General features: G+C 36.5%; 1 protein-coding gene across 3 annotated transcripts in view; it reads right to left on the minus strand.

Annotated features, from left to right (window-relative positions):
- Positions 1 to 16,774, minus strand: part of LOC127938909 (protein EFR3 homolog B) — a 33,165-nt gene extending 16,391 nt beyond the window's left edge. The window contains exons 1-3 of one of the 3 annotated variants that reach the window (XM_052535825.1): positions 16,699 to 16,774; positions 15,994 to 16,154; positions 495 to 571 (exon numbers count right to left, since the gene is read on the minus strand). In XM_052535825.1, coding sequence (XP_052391785.1) covers positions 495 to 571; positions 15,994 to 16,000 — 84 coding nt within the window. In that variant the 5' untranslated portion in view covers positions 16,001 to 16,154; positions 16,699 to 16,774. Of the gene's footprint in view, positions 1 to 494; positions 572 to 9,190; positions 9,448 to 15,993; positions 16,155 to 16,604 lie in introns of those variants that run through there. The other 2 variants (XM_052535824.1, XM_052535826.1) reach the window with 2 other exon arrangements.
- Between the last annotated feature and the right edge of the window lie 3,049 nt (positions 16,775 to 19,823).

The following is a 19,823-nucleotide window of genomic DNA, read 5'->3' on the forward strand; positions in this document are numbered from 1 at the left end:
TAAAAAATTAAATAATCCAAGCTTTAGGGAGACAATAATGTAGCATACAGATCAGTCTATTTATATGGACAGTCAGTTTTTGGTGCTAAAGAAGAAAGTTATCTGTAGGAGTTTCTCTGTAGCTGGAGAATCATTATAGTAATGTTCACCCCTGCTGGTTTTAACCCACATTGAACACGAATTTACTGAACTGCCACAGCACACAGGTTCATGAACATGAGCTGAAGGAGGTATTTCAGGTGGATAGCTTTTGAGAAAATAACATAAAATGGATTTGAACTCTGTCTCAGCTTGCATCCTCAGACACCTGCTTTGGTAATTGCCTCTTACACATTAAATGCACTTTCTTTTAAGTGGTCTTGAACAGCAAGCATCTGCCAAGAGCATAAATGCAGATAATTGCAAATAAGAGGTTTGAGAGGCGAACGAGGGCTGTTTGGCTGTAAATAGGCTCTCTGTGAAGAATGGATTTGAGACAGAAGGGATGCGCTCACCTCTGGGTCTTCAGGGAAGATGTTGTCCACCAGTCTCTTGTAGCGTGGCCTCAGCGCTCCACAACAACCACACACCCCTGCAGAGAGAGAAAAATCAAGAGCAAATGTGGTTAAGGATTCATTTCTGTAAGCAAAATGGCATTGATTTTAGAAAGACAGCTGATTTCCACCCACAAATGGCATCATTAAAAGGGTTCTGGGTTGTCATCAACACCACAGAAAGTGATATCAGACATTGACAGAGTGTTGTATTCCTCACAAGCCTGTTATCTTACATATAACATTTCTTGAAATAGGAGACAAGCAATGTCTAATATATAATGTTAATGACCAAAATCTGAGACAATATTGTAAACATTTTTAGCTTACAATATACACTCTTCCAGAAATAGAGGCTATGACCTTGTGTTATTAGAAATGGTATTGCGATACCATTGGTGGGTTGGGGTTGGGGGGGGGGGGTTTGGGGCAAGAGGAGGTCAAGCCATTAGTGAAATTTAGTGGGAAGTTCACAAGGCGATGTGTGGGCTTTTGGACGGTCCTTCATGAAGGTCAGAGATGGCACAAACTGCATTTGTCAAACATTGACACATTTGTGGAAAATCATGCAAAATATAACACATAGTCTAAAATCAGCAATAAAAATGCAGAAGGAAATCTGTGATCCGATTGGCCCATGCAACTCAGCAGTGATGAGTCACATGTGTCCCACTGAATAGCATGACGGCGCAACAATGAACATCTGGAGGCAAGGATAAACCACAGTATTAATAGTTTTCTTCCACAGTATTAACTGAAAACTATGGTAAGATAAAATCCATTTCTGAAGTCACAAAACAGATTTCACGGAGATCTGCCTCATCTTGAGAGCAGAAAGACCTTAATCTCTGAATGACGTCATTGAGGGGAAAATATTCCGATCTGCGAATGGTTTTTCTGATCTGCTCCGCTAAAATGAGTGTTTGAGAAAAAAGAGCCAAGGCGCTTCTATTTTTAGCTTCTGCTCCATTTTGACTTCAAAGAGAAGCTTTACTCCACGGCTCAACTCAATGTCCTGTTTATGTTGAACCCATTTATGTTCCATCCTCATCCCATTGACTTCCTTTCATCCATGAAATGCAAAAGTAAAATATTCAGGCTGCTCTTTTGCATATACAATGAAAGTAAATAAGTCATTATTCACTGAAAATAGTTCTCGTATAGTACTTTATCATATGAATTTTTTTTGCAAAAACAGAACAACTAATGCTACTGAGCATCATATAAAAAGTAAAAGACTATTTGCAAATATATTTTCTAACACAAAGCTATCATATGGCTTTAGAAGAATTGGAATATAGTGTAAGCACAGCAGAATAAATTAGGGCTGTCACTTTTTATTCGATATTCGAATATGCATTCGAACATGACGTGAAATATCCGTAATCGAACTATTAAAAAAATGTCCGGTTTTTAAAATGCCATGTGTAGCGCATTTTTTACAGTCTATGATTAGACTGTTGTTTTTTTTTTTTTTTTTTTTTTTTTAATTCTTTGCCATCTTATCCAGTAGAGGGCACTCTAGACGTATTGTAGCATAGGCCCATGACCAAATCAAGCAAATAAGAGCTAATGGCCAGGCACGTCTGTGTGCTCCAAACGTGTGTTCTCCACCGCTGGGAACATTGTAAATAAAAATAGACCCGCACTTAATCCAGATCAAGTTGATAGACTGGTTTTTCTTGCAAACAATCTTAAGAAATTAATTAGGCTAGGCTATATACATTACTCCTGTTGCTGTTTAAGTTGTCACATTATTGTTTGTGCCTGTTCTGAATCTTTTTTTCTTTTCTTTTTTCATTTAGCCTAATGTTGTGGGATATGCATAGTGGCACTTCATATAAATTGATATTCTAAGTTGATAACCTGCTGTTTCAAACATTAAGTAAAAAAAAAAAAAAAAAAAAGAATAATCCAGATAGTCCTGTTTATGACTCACTGTTAAACATTTGTGATTGAATCTCCATTAGGGGCTGTTCACATATCGCGTCTTTTGCGCACATGTTCCTTATTTCCAATGTAGCCGCGGTATGCATGCTCATAATGGAAGCGACTGGCACGCTGCAAATCCATTTATCCTTTGCTGAAATTTCCGCGTATTCATTGAGAGAGCAGGTCATGGTTGCTTAGCAACAGCAGACGCCTCAGGAGTGCAACTGCCCGAGCACTTTGGAGAAGGAGAAAGCAGCACGCCTAGCGTTTTCCACGCGTTTTTAGGCGTGATATGTTAACAGCCCCTTAGGCTACGGTTTTTTTTTCGCGGGTGGGGGTGGGGGGTGGGTTTTGTGGTTGGAGTGGGCACGCAGATATTCGAATATATTCGAATACATTGCATGATAATCGATATCCTTTCAAATTTGATTTTGTATTAAATATTTCAATGCACATAAACTGAAGTAGTTTAAGTCTTTGGCTCTTTTAATTGAGATAATGTTGGCTCACATTTAACAAAAACTCACCAATTCAATCTCAAAAAAATGTGAATATGGTGACATGCCAATCAGCTAATCAACTCAAAACACCTGCAAAGGTTTCCTGAGCCTTCAAATGGTCTCTCAGTTTGGTTCACTAGGCTACACAATCATGGGAAAGACTGATCTGACAGTTGTCCAGAAGACATTCATTGACACCCTTCACAAGGAGGGTAAACCACAAACATTCATTACCAAAGAAGCTGGCTGTTCACGGAGTGCTGTATCCAAGCATGTTAACAGAAAGTTGAGTTGAAGGAAAAAGTGCGGAAGAAAAAGATGCACAACCAACCAAGAGAACCACACGCAGCCTTATGAAGATTTTCAAGCAAAATTGATTCAAGAATTTGAGTAAACTTCACAAGTAATGGACTGAGGCTGGGGTCAAGGCATCAAGAGCCACCACACACAGACGTGTCAAGGAATTTGCTGAACCACAGACAACATCAGAGGCGTCTTACCTGGGCTAAGGAGAAGAAGAACTGGACTATTGCCCAGTGGTCCAAAGTCCTCTTTTCAGATGAGAGCAAGTTTTGTATTTAATTTTTACACCAAGGTCTGGAGGAAGGGTGGAGAAGCTCATAGCCCAAGTTGCTTGAAGTCCAGTGTTTCCACAGTTTCCACAGTCTGTGATGATTTGGGGTTCAATGTCATCCGCTGGTGTCGGTCCATTGCGTTTTTTGAAAACCAAAGTCACTGCACCAGTTTACCAACAAATTTTAGAGCAATTCATGCATTCTTCAGCAGACCAGCCTTTTGAAGATGCTGATTTCATTTTCCAGCAGGATTTGGCACCTGCCCACACTGTCAAAAGCACCAAAAGTTGGTTAAATGACTGGACAGTAAACTCACCAGACCTGAACCCCTATTGTCAAGAGGAAAATGAGAAACAAGAGACCAAAAAATTCAGATGAGCTGAAGGCCACTGTCAAAGAAACCTGGGCTTCCATACCACCTCAGCAGTGCCACAAACTGATCACCTCCTTGCCACGCTGAACTGAGGCAGTAATTAAAGCAAAAGCATTTAATTTATTTAATACACGAGTTTCACAATTTTAGTTGAAATACTGAAAAAAAATGAACATTCCATGACAATCTAATTTATTGAGATGCACCTGTACTATCGTACAGCCTCTTATGCTCTCCAAGGCAGCATTTATTTGGTCGAAAATACAGTAAATCAGTAACAGTTTCTAATTTGAATATGTTAAAAATTTAATTTATTCCTGTGATGAAAAGATTAATTTTCAGCATCATTACTCCAGTCTTCAGTGTCAAATGAACCTTCAGAAATCATTCTAATATGCTGGTTTGCTGCTCAAGAAACATTTCTTATTATCAATGTTGAAATTTTCCTTGCATATTGTTCTATTCTTTTATTAATAGAAAAAATAATAAGAACACCATTTATAAAAACTGTATATCACTTATAGTTAATTTAATGCATGCTTACTAATAAATACTTTTTTTTAAGTCTTACTGTCCCCAAACTTTTGAATGATGTGTGACCTCGAAAATCAAATTTCAAGTAAGTTCCACACACAACTCTATCATAAGATTTCAAAAGACTTATGGATTACTGATACTTTTATGGTGCTTTTAACCTCTTTTCTAAAGCCTGAAAGCCCCTGGTCCCCATCCACCTCTGAGATTCTGCGAAACACTTTTGTGAATCATACACCATTTAGAAAGACATGGAGGTGAGTAAATGATGATAGAAATACAATTGTTGGCTTAACTGCTCCTTTGGGGTTTGTAGGTTTTATGATAATGCTGGTGCCACGTGCGAGAAGGAGAGCTGCTGCACTGCGCCGTGACTCTGTACCCACATGAACAGACAGAGATGGCACCACACTGACAGCCAGTGCTGCCACCCCCTCACAAACAGCTGTGTTGCCTTCTTGTGTCTCTCTCCTACAAATTAAAATCTCCCTCATGCAGATAAAGACACAGAGAGATGGTCTTTAACAAATACGTTTCTGAAAACTGGTCCCAAAGATGGAGTTAATGATGTCTGGGAAGTTTTTTCGCACTGACAAGTGATGCATTTTGCATACCGCACAGAACACTACACTAACACCACTTATACTCTCAAAGAGCAGAACAGCTAATATTCTGTCATTTATCAAGCAGCCTTTCCTCTGTGGTGTACATTACTATAGCAATAGTTTAGCCACAGATGGGAAAGCGTGAACTCTCGATGTCCTCTTTTTGTGCCAGAATCTGAGATGCTAACTTTCACCATTGATTAATCTGCGGTGTCAACAGGCCAACCAAACTGTGTCACTTGGGCAAAGCTGTTGAAATCAGTATATCCAAACACATTCTATACAGACTGATACAGAGAAAGAGAAGAAAATGCTTATTAAAAACAGACAGAAGGAAGGAGATTACAGAGGAAGGGAAGGAAGGGGATGATGATGCTAATGACGGTCACTCAAACAGCAGGAAGCATCTCCAACTGTTTCCTTCATCAGAAACAAATCTGCTCCCCTCTCTGATGCCACATGGCTTCGAGCAAAAGCATACATGCACCATCCTTTCCCCAAATAAAGCAAAAGACTCAGTGTATAGAATCAGTGCCTTGAAAAGATTCTCATCTACAGGGCTAAACTAATTCTGCTATTTGATCTGATCTATCATCATGCCATATATATGAAATTGTCGATCAGTGCTACTCATTCATTATAACAAGGGACCAATATTGTTTTACTGCAGCACCTGCCAATAATTAGTGTAGAAATGAGCAGTGAGAAAGAACAAATCCAAAAAGTGAAAGCTTTAAGACAATCTACAAGACAGTAAAATATCAATATTTCATGTCCATGTATTTACTTGTTAAGTAGTCAAAAAGCCTCAACTTTAGTAACACAGAACAACTATCACGAGTACATGAAGTTTGTCTACCACACATAGACTGTCAGTCATCAGCAATCAGTGCTGCTCACAAGGCTGAATCTCTCAGTCAGCACAGCATTCCTAGCTGCAACGGAGCCTCAATTATGAAGAGAAGGTTCCTTGATTACAATGAACGCTCCAAATGCTCCACAGAGCCCCACAAAAAAACTTCACAGGGTATTCAGCCAGTTACAAATTCTGGGATTACAAATCATGAGGACATAAGGACATGGCAAACAACATGGGAAAGAAGTGTATATCAATATATTAGCCCTACATAAAGTTTGGCTAAAATATATTTTATTATAAAAAGTAGAGACATATTGCAAAGCCCTTCACAATCAGTAAACACAAATCAGCACACGATATTTCAATATTTTAAACCTTTTTTTTGCCAATAGCCGATGCACGTACTGATATACTTCCTTTTGTTTGAAAACAACACCAAGTCTTTCCTGTACAGAGATTATAAACAAGTTATTTTTAATTTTTAGTTAGTTTTTAACAAAAAACTTGATAGGATTATATATATATATATATATATATATATATAAATTAATTAATTATATATTAATTAATTAATTAATCTGCATATATAAAATTAATTTCTGAATCTAACATTTACTTACTAATGCGTCATTCTGTACTTGTATTCTCAAATAGATCAATGCAGTGATCCAAAAGAGTGAGTCTAATCATCATTCAGGCAAAAATTTGCTTCAAGAATGACCACACTGTTGACGTGATCTTATCGCTAACACACCCTGAGCCGATGCCAATTTTAAGGACATATATAATTTCGATAATATCGTGCATCCCTACTGCTCCCAAAGATCAACACAACATTTTGACATTAAGATCTTAGTCAGGCAAACAACAAGTGCACAGAAGAACCTTTCCTTTAGATGAGCGCGATAGACTGCGATTACTTTTTTAATTTTTATTAGGTTTTTTTTGTTTATTAGATGATTGTTGATAGTTGACCAATTATGTGAGGTCTGATGGATTATGTTGATATATGTATGGTCATTATTTCACTTTTTTGGGAGTAAAGCATAATGTGAAACATTAAATCTCATCTTTCATTGGACCCAAACTCACAGCGTTGTTTTAAAAGCACCAAGAAACTGAGAATCAGTCAGAGATTGGCTTTCTTATAATTGTTTCTACAGATTAATTTAACTATTTGTAGTGAGATCTCACTAAAAGTACAGAAGTACATCTTCAGAAAACACAAGGACACACATACAACCAGCAATGTGAAGGGCTCAGTGGGTCAGCACAAGGAGATGCTGTATTGCCCTTCAGTGATGTTATATAACACACAGCTAGGATCCACATTCTTCTATTTTTACACGCAAGGGGAGAGGGCCGCCTCAGAAGACATCTCCAGCACAAACACACACACACACACACACACACACCTCTATCTGAAACCACCAGCTACCCATTCATTGACAATCATATGATTTCAAATGTCTAAGTCCAACAACAATATATGAGTAATGATGAATTAAGAAAACTCTATATTTCTACACTGATCATTAGATGAGATTAGACTCACCTTTACTGTCATTGTGTACAATTACAGAGCCAATGTGGGCAATAATATATATTAGTGTTTTAAAAATCCATCCCATGTGTTTAGCACAACAAAATCATCACTGCCTGGCAAACCTGTGCAAAATATCTGGAATAAAAATGGAAGTTAGTGCAATCTGTGAGGAAAACGTGGCTTAGAATTTATGAACATCTCTGTACTTCCATACAGTGATTTTGTTCATGTGATACCCCAGAATTCACCTTTAAATAGGTGAATGGAATAACTATTGGTTTTGTAATCTCCTAGTCGTTCCCTCCAGGATTTCAAGTATTGATTTGCGATCAAAATGTTAGATTTTTGTGATTTTCCAAAAATATATATTTTTAATTATAATAGCACATTTAACATTTTGTATTATGTTAGAATAGTCAGTAACACTTCACAATAAGGTTCCATTAGCTAATGTTAATGTATTAACTAACATGAACAAAAATGAATAAACAGTACATTTAATAAAGTATTTATTAATCTTTATTAATGTTAATGTAAATACAGGCGTTTATTGATAGTTCATGTTAATTCACAGTGCATCAACTAATGTTTACAAACACAACTTTTGTTTTTAATAATGCATCAAATGTTGAAATTAACATGAACTAAGATTAATAAATGCTGAAGAAATATTTTTCATGCTTAGTTCATGTTAACTAAAGTAGTTAACTAATGAACCTTATTGTAACGTGTGTTACCGAATAGTCATACATGAAAGAACAAACAAAATGTATAAAGCTAGTTTACAAATCATCAGAATTTAATTATATCAATTGAAAAATTTTAAACTCAAAATTCATCCTTTGAAACCCATTTTAAAATCAGACATTCTCATTACCATGAAAATGGTACATCAATATCATGTTACAAAATTTTTTCATTCATGAATTATAAAAATGTAAGTTTGGATCATGCACTTTCAAGTCTATGTTCAAAAATGTGTGGATTATATTTGTGAAACGTGCATTTTCTTAAATGATTTCTGGAAATTAGAGATAAAAGGAAGAAAGGACATTATTTCTGGAAATAAGTGTAAGTGTCCCAACTAGAGGGGAAAATCATAATGAACATGGTTTAAACTATGACTATGTTTTTAGCCCAAAACGAGAAATATGACAAACAGCATGATAACACTACAAGAAATCCACTGAGTTTCCTGAGCTATCAAAGAGCAAGAGTGAGGTGAAAATCATCAGAGTTGTCTTGCATTAATCAGTTCTCCTGTGACATGATGAGCAGGCATGCACTGCTAACTTGACATCACATGGCGAATTGTGTCCTGAACATTGAAGATAGTTGTAACGTGATCTGTTAACACCACGATCAGTAACCGCACTGAAGGGTCATCAAACGTACACAATGTGCTGTATTGACAATGACATCTCAGCTAAAATCTCCAAGACAAACCAGCAGATCAAACAAACATGCACTGACTCACTGAAACATGCAGAAAACTCAACAACATAAGAAACCAGCCACCATGAGAGCAATCAAACAAACCTACAATAAAGCAATCTCACGACAGCGTCTGATTGACAGCATGCACACTTGGGTTTATCAAGAGTCAATGGATGTACTAAAGAGAAGTCATGCCCGAGTGCTCAAAGATTTAGTCAGGGAAGATTCCAGTTTCCCTTTATTACGCACAAACCCCTGCAAAACCCACACACACACAAACAAAGCTCAGTGCTTACCGTACATTGCTCTTGATGTCAGTGAAGCTGCTCTCTCTTCTCAATCCTTCACTGCAGCGTCTTAGATGCAGAGGGATTTTTGAAGACACTCAGTCTAAACGCTCACACACACATGCGGTCTGCTGCTCTGACGGCTGAAAGTGATGCGATACAAAACAGTAGAGATCGCACATGCTAACGGACAGTGATGGAGACGTTATGATGCTGCTGCGATGACCTTGGCTATTGCACCAGCATGCGCATGCAGGTCTTAAAAGAATAACGCTCATTTTGCACGCATGAGTGTACACCTGCTCACCAATCACCACTCACAGAGGGAGGGGCTAGAGAGAGAGAGAGAGAGAGAGAGGAGGAGAGAGTGGGATGTGCTCATTCATTCTCAGCAGAAGCTCCTCCCTCTTTTTTAGATTCTCACTTTCTGGTTGTGTTTAGAATCAAATACTACTTTAACCGCTTACTGCATAGCATGTGGAACTGAGAAAAGTTTGTGTATATTGTTACCATTCTAAAGTATGATTTTATAATGCTTTTAAAAGTCGTCTCTAATGCTCACCAAAGCTGCATTTATTTGATTAAAAAATACAGTAAAAACAATTATATTGTGAAATTATTACAATTTCAAGATTAATTTTTTAACATATTTTAAAATGCAATTTATTCCTGTGATAAAGCTGAATTTTCTGCATCATTACTTGAGCCTTCAGTGTCACATGATCCTTCAGATCATATTTGAAAACAGTTGTGATTTTTCATATTTTTGTGGAAACAATGATAGGTTTTTTTTCAGGATTCATTTGAAATAGAAATATTTTGTAACATCATACATTTCTTGATGGTCACTTTTTTTCAACTGTGTGTATATATATATATTTTGGTTTAGGCCTCTCATGGACAAATGAATATGACAACTAAACCACCAGTAGGTGGAAGAAAGTCACTGTTTTAATAAATGAATAACTAAATCATTAAAATTATATTTGTTAAAAACAGCAGATTCAATTAGAAACGAAGCAAGTAACCTTTAAGAATGGATCGCTGAACCACTGGCATTCACTCGAGTTGTTCAAAAATAAAACCACCATTTCGGCTGTACTGTTGTATAAAATTAAGAGCACATTTGCGATCGCACATACATGCTGATATTCAGGAAAGTACTCTTGCTTCTGTGATAAATATAGAAAAAAAATAATAATAAAAGGGTCAAAACGCACCTTTATTTAAATGAAATTTGGACTATTTACTCCGATCTCACAGTAATTTGTACATATTTTACAAGGTGGCTTATTCGTTTGAATGACCACACCTAACCCCACCCCTAAACCAAACCCTCACAAAAATCATGCTAAATTATGATTTCACTAGTTCACGCTTACATATAATTAGCTGAGGTATGGTATGCGTATTTGGCGTGCTGTCCGGGGAAGGGCTCCGAGCTCGGGAATGGCCCGAACCTAGAGTCCCCCGTATATTATAAAGTGAACTTGATGTGAGGAGATGGGGTGGAGGAGGGATGCTGATAAACCGTCAATGGATAGAGGTAAGTCAGCGATATTTATACTATGGGATTTATTACTTGATTGTGGTCCACCTGTGATGATTAGGTTAAGTATCTGACGTGCTCCTCCCAAATCTTTATTGATAATTACATTTATTAATCATATACATTTTACGTGCATGTTTGTTCCCTGGGATTGAACCCATGATAGCATGATTACATATCAAGGTTTAACCCAATAATCTACCAACCAATAATCTATTTCAGGGATTTGGACAAACGACCTTTACAAGCGTATTGGTTGGAGGACAGGTTGGTTGCTGCTAATATGGCTATTTTAAAAATGAAAATGTGTTCTATAAATAGTACTGTTCAAAATATATTTTTCAATCAGTTCCTCCTCCATGAGATGGAAAAAGCTAAAGTAAAGAAAGAAAGAAAAAAAAGACTAAAAGCAAATGCTCCCTGAGAAATAATTACCACCAGAATAAGTCTTTAGAGCGATATATTAGTATGCTATTCCAAACATAGCCTTTCTCTCTCTCTCTTTCTTAGATGGCATGGTTTTCCTCTTGAAATCCATCATTCTCCTCCTACACTCTCTCTCACATGTGTGTACTGTGGAAAACATATGACACACAAACAGCACAGCTAATGTGTAGGCTTTCACACATGCTGAAGATCCTGCTGCAGTTACACTGGACTGCAAGAGATATGCAATAACAACACCTCAAATAATACAAACCGACTCCAAAAAAGTTGGGACACTATACAAATTGAGAGTAAAAAGGAATGGAATAATTTTCAAATCATAAACTTATATTTTATTCACAATAGAATATTGATAACATATAAATTGTTGAAAGTGAGACATTTAGAAATGTCACGCCAAATATTGGCTCATTTTGGATCTCATGAAATCTACACATTCCAAAAAAGTTGGGACATGTACCAATAAGAGGCCGGAAAAAGTTAAATGTACATGTAAGGAACAGCTGGGGGACCAGTTTGCAACTTATTAGGTCAATTGGAAACACGATTGGGTATAAAAAGTGGCAGTGTCTCTCAGAAGTCAAGATGGGCAGAGGATCACCAATTCCCCCAATGCTGTGGCGAAAAATAGTAGAGCAATATCAGAAAGGAGTTTCTCAGAGAAAAATTGCAAAGAGTTTGAAGTTCTCATCATCTACAGTGCATAATATCATCCAAAGGACGTCATGTCATCCGGACTAAAGAGGACAAGGACAACCCAAGTTGTTATCAGTGCTCAGTTCAGAAGTCTGTATCTCTGATGGTATGGGGTTGCATGAGAGCGTGTGGCATGGGCAGCTTACACATCTGGAAAGCACCATCAATGCTGAAAGGTATATATTCAAGTTCTAGAACAACATATGCTCCCATCCAGACGTCACCTCTTACAGGGAAAAACCTTGTATTTTCCAACATGACAATGCCAGACCACATACTGCATCAATTACAACATCATGGCTGCGTAGAAGGAGGATCCGGGTACTGAAATGGCCAGCCTGCAGTCCAGATCTTTCACCCATAGAAAACATTTGGCGCATCATAAAGAGGAAGATGCGACAAAGAAGACCTAAGACAGTTGAGCAACTAGAAGCCTGTATTAGACAAGGGGACAACATTCCTATTCCTAAACTTGAGCAACTGGTCTCCTCAGCCCCCAGACATTTGACTGTTATAAAAAGAATATGGGATGCCACAAAGTGGTAAACATGGCCTTGTCTAAACTTTTTTGAGATGTGTTGATGCCATGAAATTTAAAATCAACTTATTTTCCCCTTAAAATTATACATTTTCTCAGTTTAACCATTTGACATGTCATCTATGTTGGATTCTGAATAAAATATTGAAATTTGAAAGTTCCACATTCCACATTTTTATTCACAATTTGTACAGTGTCCCAACTTTTTTGGAATCGGGTTTGTAGACATTTTATCCCAAATAGTTTAAGAAGCATGTTATGATCATATTTAAACATACACAACAAACATAGTTTTGGCCAATCTCATGTTAATCTTGAATAGTATTGCATCATTCATATCTCTGAAGAAGCTTTAGTTTCATCAGATTTATAAAAGAAAAATACAGCCTTACTATTCTCTTCGAAAACAGCCGCGCTCATGGGGTTAATGTGTGGAGTGTAAATAACTCCGAATGCATGAAATAGCATGAAATAGCATTAGACCCCACTTTAATTGAAATAAACCGAAAATAAAATAATAAATAAAAAAAAATTACAAATCTAACTTTTTTCCCTAATAACAGTAATAAAAATATTAAAACTGAATTAAAAATCAATTAAAGCTCTCTGTCTCTCTCTATAATATAGACATGTATAAAATAAAATAAAAAAAAATGCTGAAACTTAATCTAAAATTGTAATAATACATTTTAAATATAAAAATAAAAGTTAATCCAAAATACTAATATACGGCATATTTAGGATTGTTATTAACAAAAATAAAGATAATACACATTAATAAATACTATAATAGCATATAACACTAAAATAATACTGCTGGACTACATGTCAAAAGACTAAAAGTCAAAAATGAAACTGAAGGTTCAGTGCCTGATAAAAATACCAATCAATGTTTTTTGAATGTCAAAGCAATTCTGACATATTGGCAAATGTCAAACAAAAAAAAAGAGAAAATACTCTTTTGAACCCAGTTGCTGTGGAGCTGGAGCAATCGTGAATGTGCACATTTTTAGAAGACTTTCATTAAAAATATGACACTAACCTGTCAGAATTGTCATTAGCGGATCTTGGAAAGATATTAGTGCATAAACAGCCGATTGACATTTACACAGGAATCTGGCTTGGCTTATTAGCAACTAAATGTGTTTAATTAAAACCATCCAGAGCGCAGATGGCAAGTGTCAGTCACAGATGGGGTTTCCATGACAATGCAATAAATACATCTGTCATGATTTCAGCATCCAGGTACCTCTGCACTCTCTCATTATTTGCAAGGAATTTCATTAGAGATGCTTTTGACAACACCCTGGCCACCACCCATAACATTCTTGCATCATGGCAGAGTTTTGTATTAGCAGATAGCACTCTTAAACTAGCACTTGTTCTATCATCCAAAAATGTACAATACTTCAAAAGATTAAATCAATCAAATTGGAAAAATCTTAAGCAAACTCATATACTTAAAAACTCTGCAATGATATCACTCTGGAGTTGCATCATGAACACAATGCCATTCAACTGAGTGAATCTGATTCTGTGAGAAGAATACATCAGTATCCTTGCAGAGATGGGACCTCTTACCATGACTCGGGCGGTGATCCAGCAGGGTACGACAGTCCAGTGCCAACCTCCGGGTGGCAACAGGTTCAGGGACAGCCATGGCCATTAGAATAGCAGCTTCAACGCTCGAAAACAACTCTTAAAGTAACTAAAATATCGTCCTTTTGTTATCTAAATAAACCCACGGATGAAAATAATCAGTATAAAAGCAGCCTGCTCTCTTGCAGCTCACATAATCCTCTAATGTGCTAAAATACAAAGTGCAGACAGCAAATTAGCAAATTGATCCAATGCTGAGTATTAGAACAATTATAATCTCTCTGAAAAACGAGAATTGCTGATTGCTTAATATCTTGATTTTTGAAGCAAGCAAATAAAAAGGCTCCTGTAAAGTGCCTGGTTCCTGCTGTCTCTCAGGTTTGGAGGTCTTTCTTTTTAAAGTCAATCACTGGGTCTTTTGCAGGCTGTTCAGCTTATGGCATCCCTTCAGCTCTGGGCACATTCCCGTGCCTTGTCTCCATGGTCCGACAAACTCCCACACTCTCTCTCTCTCTGGAGTTTACTGAAACAATGACGGAGGAGGAATAGTGGAACTCATTGTGTAAGTGAGATGTTTATTAATGAGGGAGAGAAAGAGAGAGAGAGAGATGGAAACCGGCCAAATCCAAGGGCTGTCCTTACAAACAGGACTAGATGTAGGCCCAAAAGGAATCTGTGCCCACAGAATCCAGCAAAAGAAGAAGAAAAAACATTTTTGATTCCTGCAGAATGGAAATGACTGTCATTTACAAATGACTTCAGCTACAATTAACAGTGCAGCACTCAAAATCTGCACAGAGAAAAAAAGAAAAAAAGTTTGCAGATTTCATTTCAGGCCTAGCTTTAAGAAACAACCTCAAAGATGCAAAGTGACTGAAGTAGCGGCAGCTCTTTTCTTCTGTACTGTAACAATCAATTTGAGTTTTATTGAAAAGAAAAGAACGTAGGGCAGGTAACTGGTTCTATCCATCGGCTGTTGATTGGATGGAGGCAAATATGAATTTGAGCTTGCTGTCAATCATAAGAAAGGACAGAGTTTAGGTGGAAAGATTCACATAAAGGCACAACTTTGTGAAGAAAAATAATCCATTGTCTGTTTTCTATAGTGTAGCAATGACTAAAGCACATCTCGTAAAAGTCACTTTCAAACCAAGCAGCTTTCTGTTGGTCAGTGCAACAAATTTGATTAACCTGAGGGAAATTATAAAACCTCAAGCAACTCCCCATTACACAGACTCCTACTGAAACAACTGGACTCTGCCTGCTAAATTTCACAGGGCAACAGTAAATGTGACTTCACCTTAAATCCAACATACATCACCAGAAAGTCTGACATTAACCAGAAGATTGATTAATTATGGATTAATTCTAAATAATACTAAATGATTCAATGCAAATGAAATGTAAAAATTAAAAGGTAATAGTTTTTTTTTTTATCCATACGCATAGGTAAATTGTTCACAGTAAGACCATTAAGAAACATTTAGAAAATAGATTAGAAAATGTATGAATTTCCATTTCATGCTGACTTTAAAGGTCTGCTAAAACTTTTCAGGAAACTTTTAAGCTGTGGAGTTTATGCATTGACAATTTAAAGTTGCATCTGGGAAACTGGCCATAACTGCTTCCATCAGACACACTGACGTGAAAAATTAAACACAATCACATAACCTACTCTGCATGTCAACCAGCTAATTAAAGGTTTTTCGCAGAACTCGTTAATAAAGCTGCCATTTTTTACCTGCAAACCCGTCTAACGGCCAAAACTGGACCAGTATTTAAACCAAATTTCACTTTCATTTCAATTTACTACTGTAACCAGTTTGCAATGAGGTCATAGTAACTAAATACTGTAGTTACTAGTTTACCATGGTCATTTTTTGCTGGGATTCATTACCCGTTCGTTACATACACTGCAGTAAGCGATTCAAAATTTCGACATGCATTGGACCCTGAATGATGTAGTATCATAGCAGCTCATACCTGTCATGATGACTTTTTCCGCCAGATGTCGCTCTTGCTCTCAAGAGGTTACTGCGACGCACCGGCGTCCAGCGGTAAAAAGCCGGACTTCACGCAAAACCAGGACCCTCTTTTCCGTTCACTCACAGTAGGAAAGCCGCAGGATGATTTGGGGCCTACCGCTGGAGCACATAAAGTGACATTTAAAACAGATCCCGCTGCACTTGGGCACTTTTTACATTTATAGGCACAACTGACAAAAATGTTTCATTTTTTGCGGGTTTTATTGTATCAGACAGGTTTGTGAAAAAATTATGTTTTCCTTTATCATTCCAGTCAGTCGGGTTAACGTACTATGAGCGATTTTTAAGAAAAACATGAATGTAAACATTTTAGTAAATAATAACGTTTAACAGTGTTTTTCTTTTTTTCATGGAGTTAATAAACTGGTATAATAATATACAAATACTCTGAAGAACAGAAGAAATTACCGGTCTAGAAAGGGTGTGTATAATATTTAGTGTCATTACTAAAACAATTGGCTGAACATGCTCTTTAGACATATTAACTCTATATTAACTCTATCATAACCTAACCATACAGGATGTAATTTCATGTTTTAATTCCCTCACCGCTTGTTTTCAGCTGCATAGTCTGGTAGAACATAAAGCTCCTAAATGTTCTGTCAGCGAGCCCAAAGAAGCATAATAACTGACTCTCACTCACTCACTCAGTGCCTCTCCTGTGAATGACGCTCCTTCCGCACACACTTCCTCTGAGATGTGCGCTGTTACAGGAAAACTGCATACATTAAGTGTCGACATGTCAATTTAATAATAATAATAATAATGTGAATAATAGATGAACACTTGAGATTAATCAATCATTTATTAAATGCCAGCCAAGCTAATTTTATATAATAATAATAATTATTATTATTATTATTGTTATTATTATTTTCATTGACAAAAACGTATTAAATGAACAAGATTAATTCATCATCCATTGACGTATCTGTTGCCAATTATAATGCTAGTTAAAATTAATAGTTGAACACTTTCTTGTGAATTCATAATGTAGCCATTGTGCCCATTTATTTATTTATTATTTTTAATGTAAATTAAAATTAACATTTCCAGATGAATTCATCATGGACTGTCAATTGCTGTTTTTATCTTTCATAATTAATAACAATAATAATGTGAATTAAAATTAATAGCTGAACACCATATATGAATTCATCATGTAGCCTATTTATAGTAAGTGCATGATACTGTTTTTTATTTTATTTTATTTTCTTAACGCTTGGAGTAATGATTCTTTGTTATAACGATCTTTAAATAATAGTTGTTGAAATCAGAGTTTTCTGAGAATGGCTCTTTAGGTTTCTGGAATCAATGACAAAGTCTTCCATTAATTTTAAGATTGCATCAGAGCTATATGAAGACATATACTAATGAAGATACTCTCTCAAGTGATGCCAGGCAGTTGTGGGTAGTGATCCATTTTAAAGTGCAGCTGACATAACACAGCTGTATTGTATCTGGTCTGGGAAGTCTCTCGAATATAGAAAGTGTGTGAGTGATGGGTGAAATACATCCTCAGTCCGTTTTCCTCAACAGATTTTATTCTAAATTCAGTAAATATAATTTATATATCTGTTTCAAATTTGTGATAATTGTCAATGCTTCAGTTAAACTGAAGTTAACCAAAATAAATATAATTTTCAAATTATTAACCGTACTTTATTAACTGTATTTATGCTGCTGAACTTTATAAATGAACTTGTGTTTACATTGGCCAGGAGCCCTATTCTTTTCAGTTGTTTTTTAGCAGAGCTAATACTCTCCTTCAGCTTAAGCCACCCTCACCTAGTTTAACCTCTCTGCTACTTTATATTATCTTCTTTCTACTGTACATTTCCATCAATAACATACCAGTCAACGTGTCTAAGAATCAGTCATGTTATTCCACCATGTTATAATGCTTGCCATACTTTAGCAAAGAAGGTGAAAATCAGTGAAACACATCCCTGTCCTGTTTAGATATCATATTCTTAGTTTACACTTAATGGCTGGCAAAGATGGAATTGATCCATTACTGTTGAATAATTAATCGCTTATGATCCTTCTTTTAAAAAGTCACAACTGCTCAAATGGAGCCTACTTTCATTAATGGAATAACAATTAAAAATCTGTCAGCATAGATACAGTGCATTTTTAGCCTATTTTGCATAATTCATTTGGCAAGTGGTTTGACCTCCTTGTGCACAAGAAAAGTAACTGCTTTAACACACTTGGGCTTTGGCCATGGTCAGAAATAGCAGTTTTGAAGCCTGAGCTGGGTGCCTGGCTGTGTGTAGAGCTCAGGATAGATCTGCTGCTGTTTAAAGAGCACTGGATTGAATCATGTGTGTATTAACTGATTAGTGAGCTCTGGGAATCCCATTAGAGCCAAGCTACCATTGCTAATGCTGATTAATCCCTCTACAGCCGACCATAGACCAGTCCATGGCAAAATCTCATCCTCTCTCAGTAATGAAAAGCACTCATCATTCTTTTATTTTTTTTTCACTTTTCATTAATGTAGTGAAGTATTTTTGTAGGTAAAGACAGATGCTTTGTAACTGTATTAGCTATTACAGTAGATAGCCAACATGTTATCTTATCCGTGGTAACCATATGGTCAATATGTATTGAAAAAGTCCAACCATATCTAGTGTTTCCTCATTTTCCTCATGCGAAGCTTCATGAACCATCCACTCTACACTTAAGAAAAGGTTCTATATAGAACCTTAAAAGGTTCTATCAGGCGCTATGTATTTGGAACCCCTAAAAGGTTCTATACAGAACCCCTTTAGGGTTCTTTGTAACCAAAACCAAAAAGGTTTTATATGGAACCTTTTAGGGGTTCATTCATGATTATTATATATAAACTGATTTTAATTACTAATTATAAATTAATTAGTCGTGTTTACAAACTGATTTTTATTGTTGCATTATGTCACAGTAATTTCAATTTTTAATTATAAATTGTTCTTTAGTCTTGTTTTTAAAACATATTTTAATGTTGTATTATATGCTATTATTATTATTATTGTTACTAATGTATTGTTCTGTTTTTTTATTTTATTATAAATAGTTAGTCTTGTTTTTAAAAACATTTTATTGTTGTATTATATACTATTGTTACTAATGTATTGTTGTGTGATTTTTAATGATTTATCATAAATTGTTAGTCTTTTAATTTGTTAGTTAGATTTTTGGTTCGCGAATCATTTGAGTGCGCTTGGGAGTTCGGAGCATGAATCATTTGACTCAGTTCGGGAGTTCGGAGCGAGTTCGCGAATCATTTGAGTCAGTTCGGGAGTTCGGAGCGGGATCGCGAATCATTTGAGTCTGTTTGGGGGTTCGGAGCGTGAATCATTTTAATCAGTTCGGGAGTTCGAACCGGGATCGCGAATCATTTGAGTCAGTTTGGGGATCGCGAATAATTTGAATCAGTTCGGGAGTTCGGAGCGGGATCGCGAATCATTTGAGTCAGTTCGGGAGCTCGGAGCGGGATCGCGAATCATTTGAGTCAGTCTGGGGATCGCGAATCATTTGAGTCAGTTCGGGAGCTCGGAGCGGGATCGCGAATCATTTGAGTCAGTTTGGGGATCGCGAATCATCTGAGTCAGTTCGGGAGTTCGGAGCTGGATCGCGAATCATTTGAATCAGTTCGGGAGTTCGTAGCGGGTTCGCGAATCATTTGAGTCAGTTCGGGAGTTCGGGTTCGCGAATTTAGTAGCTAGTTCTAATTAAGTTTTCTATGTGTTTTTAGGTGTGATATGTGAACTTGTATTTTTTTTT

The sequence above is a fragment of the Carassius gibelio genome, chromosome A20 (genome assembly GCF_023724105.1).
Source record: "Carassius gibelio isolate Cgi1373 ecotype wild population from Czech Republic chromosome A20, carGib1.2-hapl.c, whole genome shotgun sequence".
NCBI lineage: Eukaryota > Metazoa > Chordata > Actinopteri > Cypriniformes > Cyprinidae > Carassius > Carassius gibelio.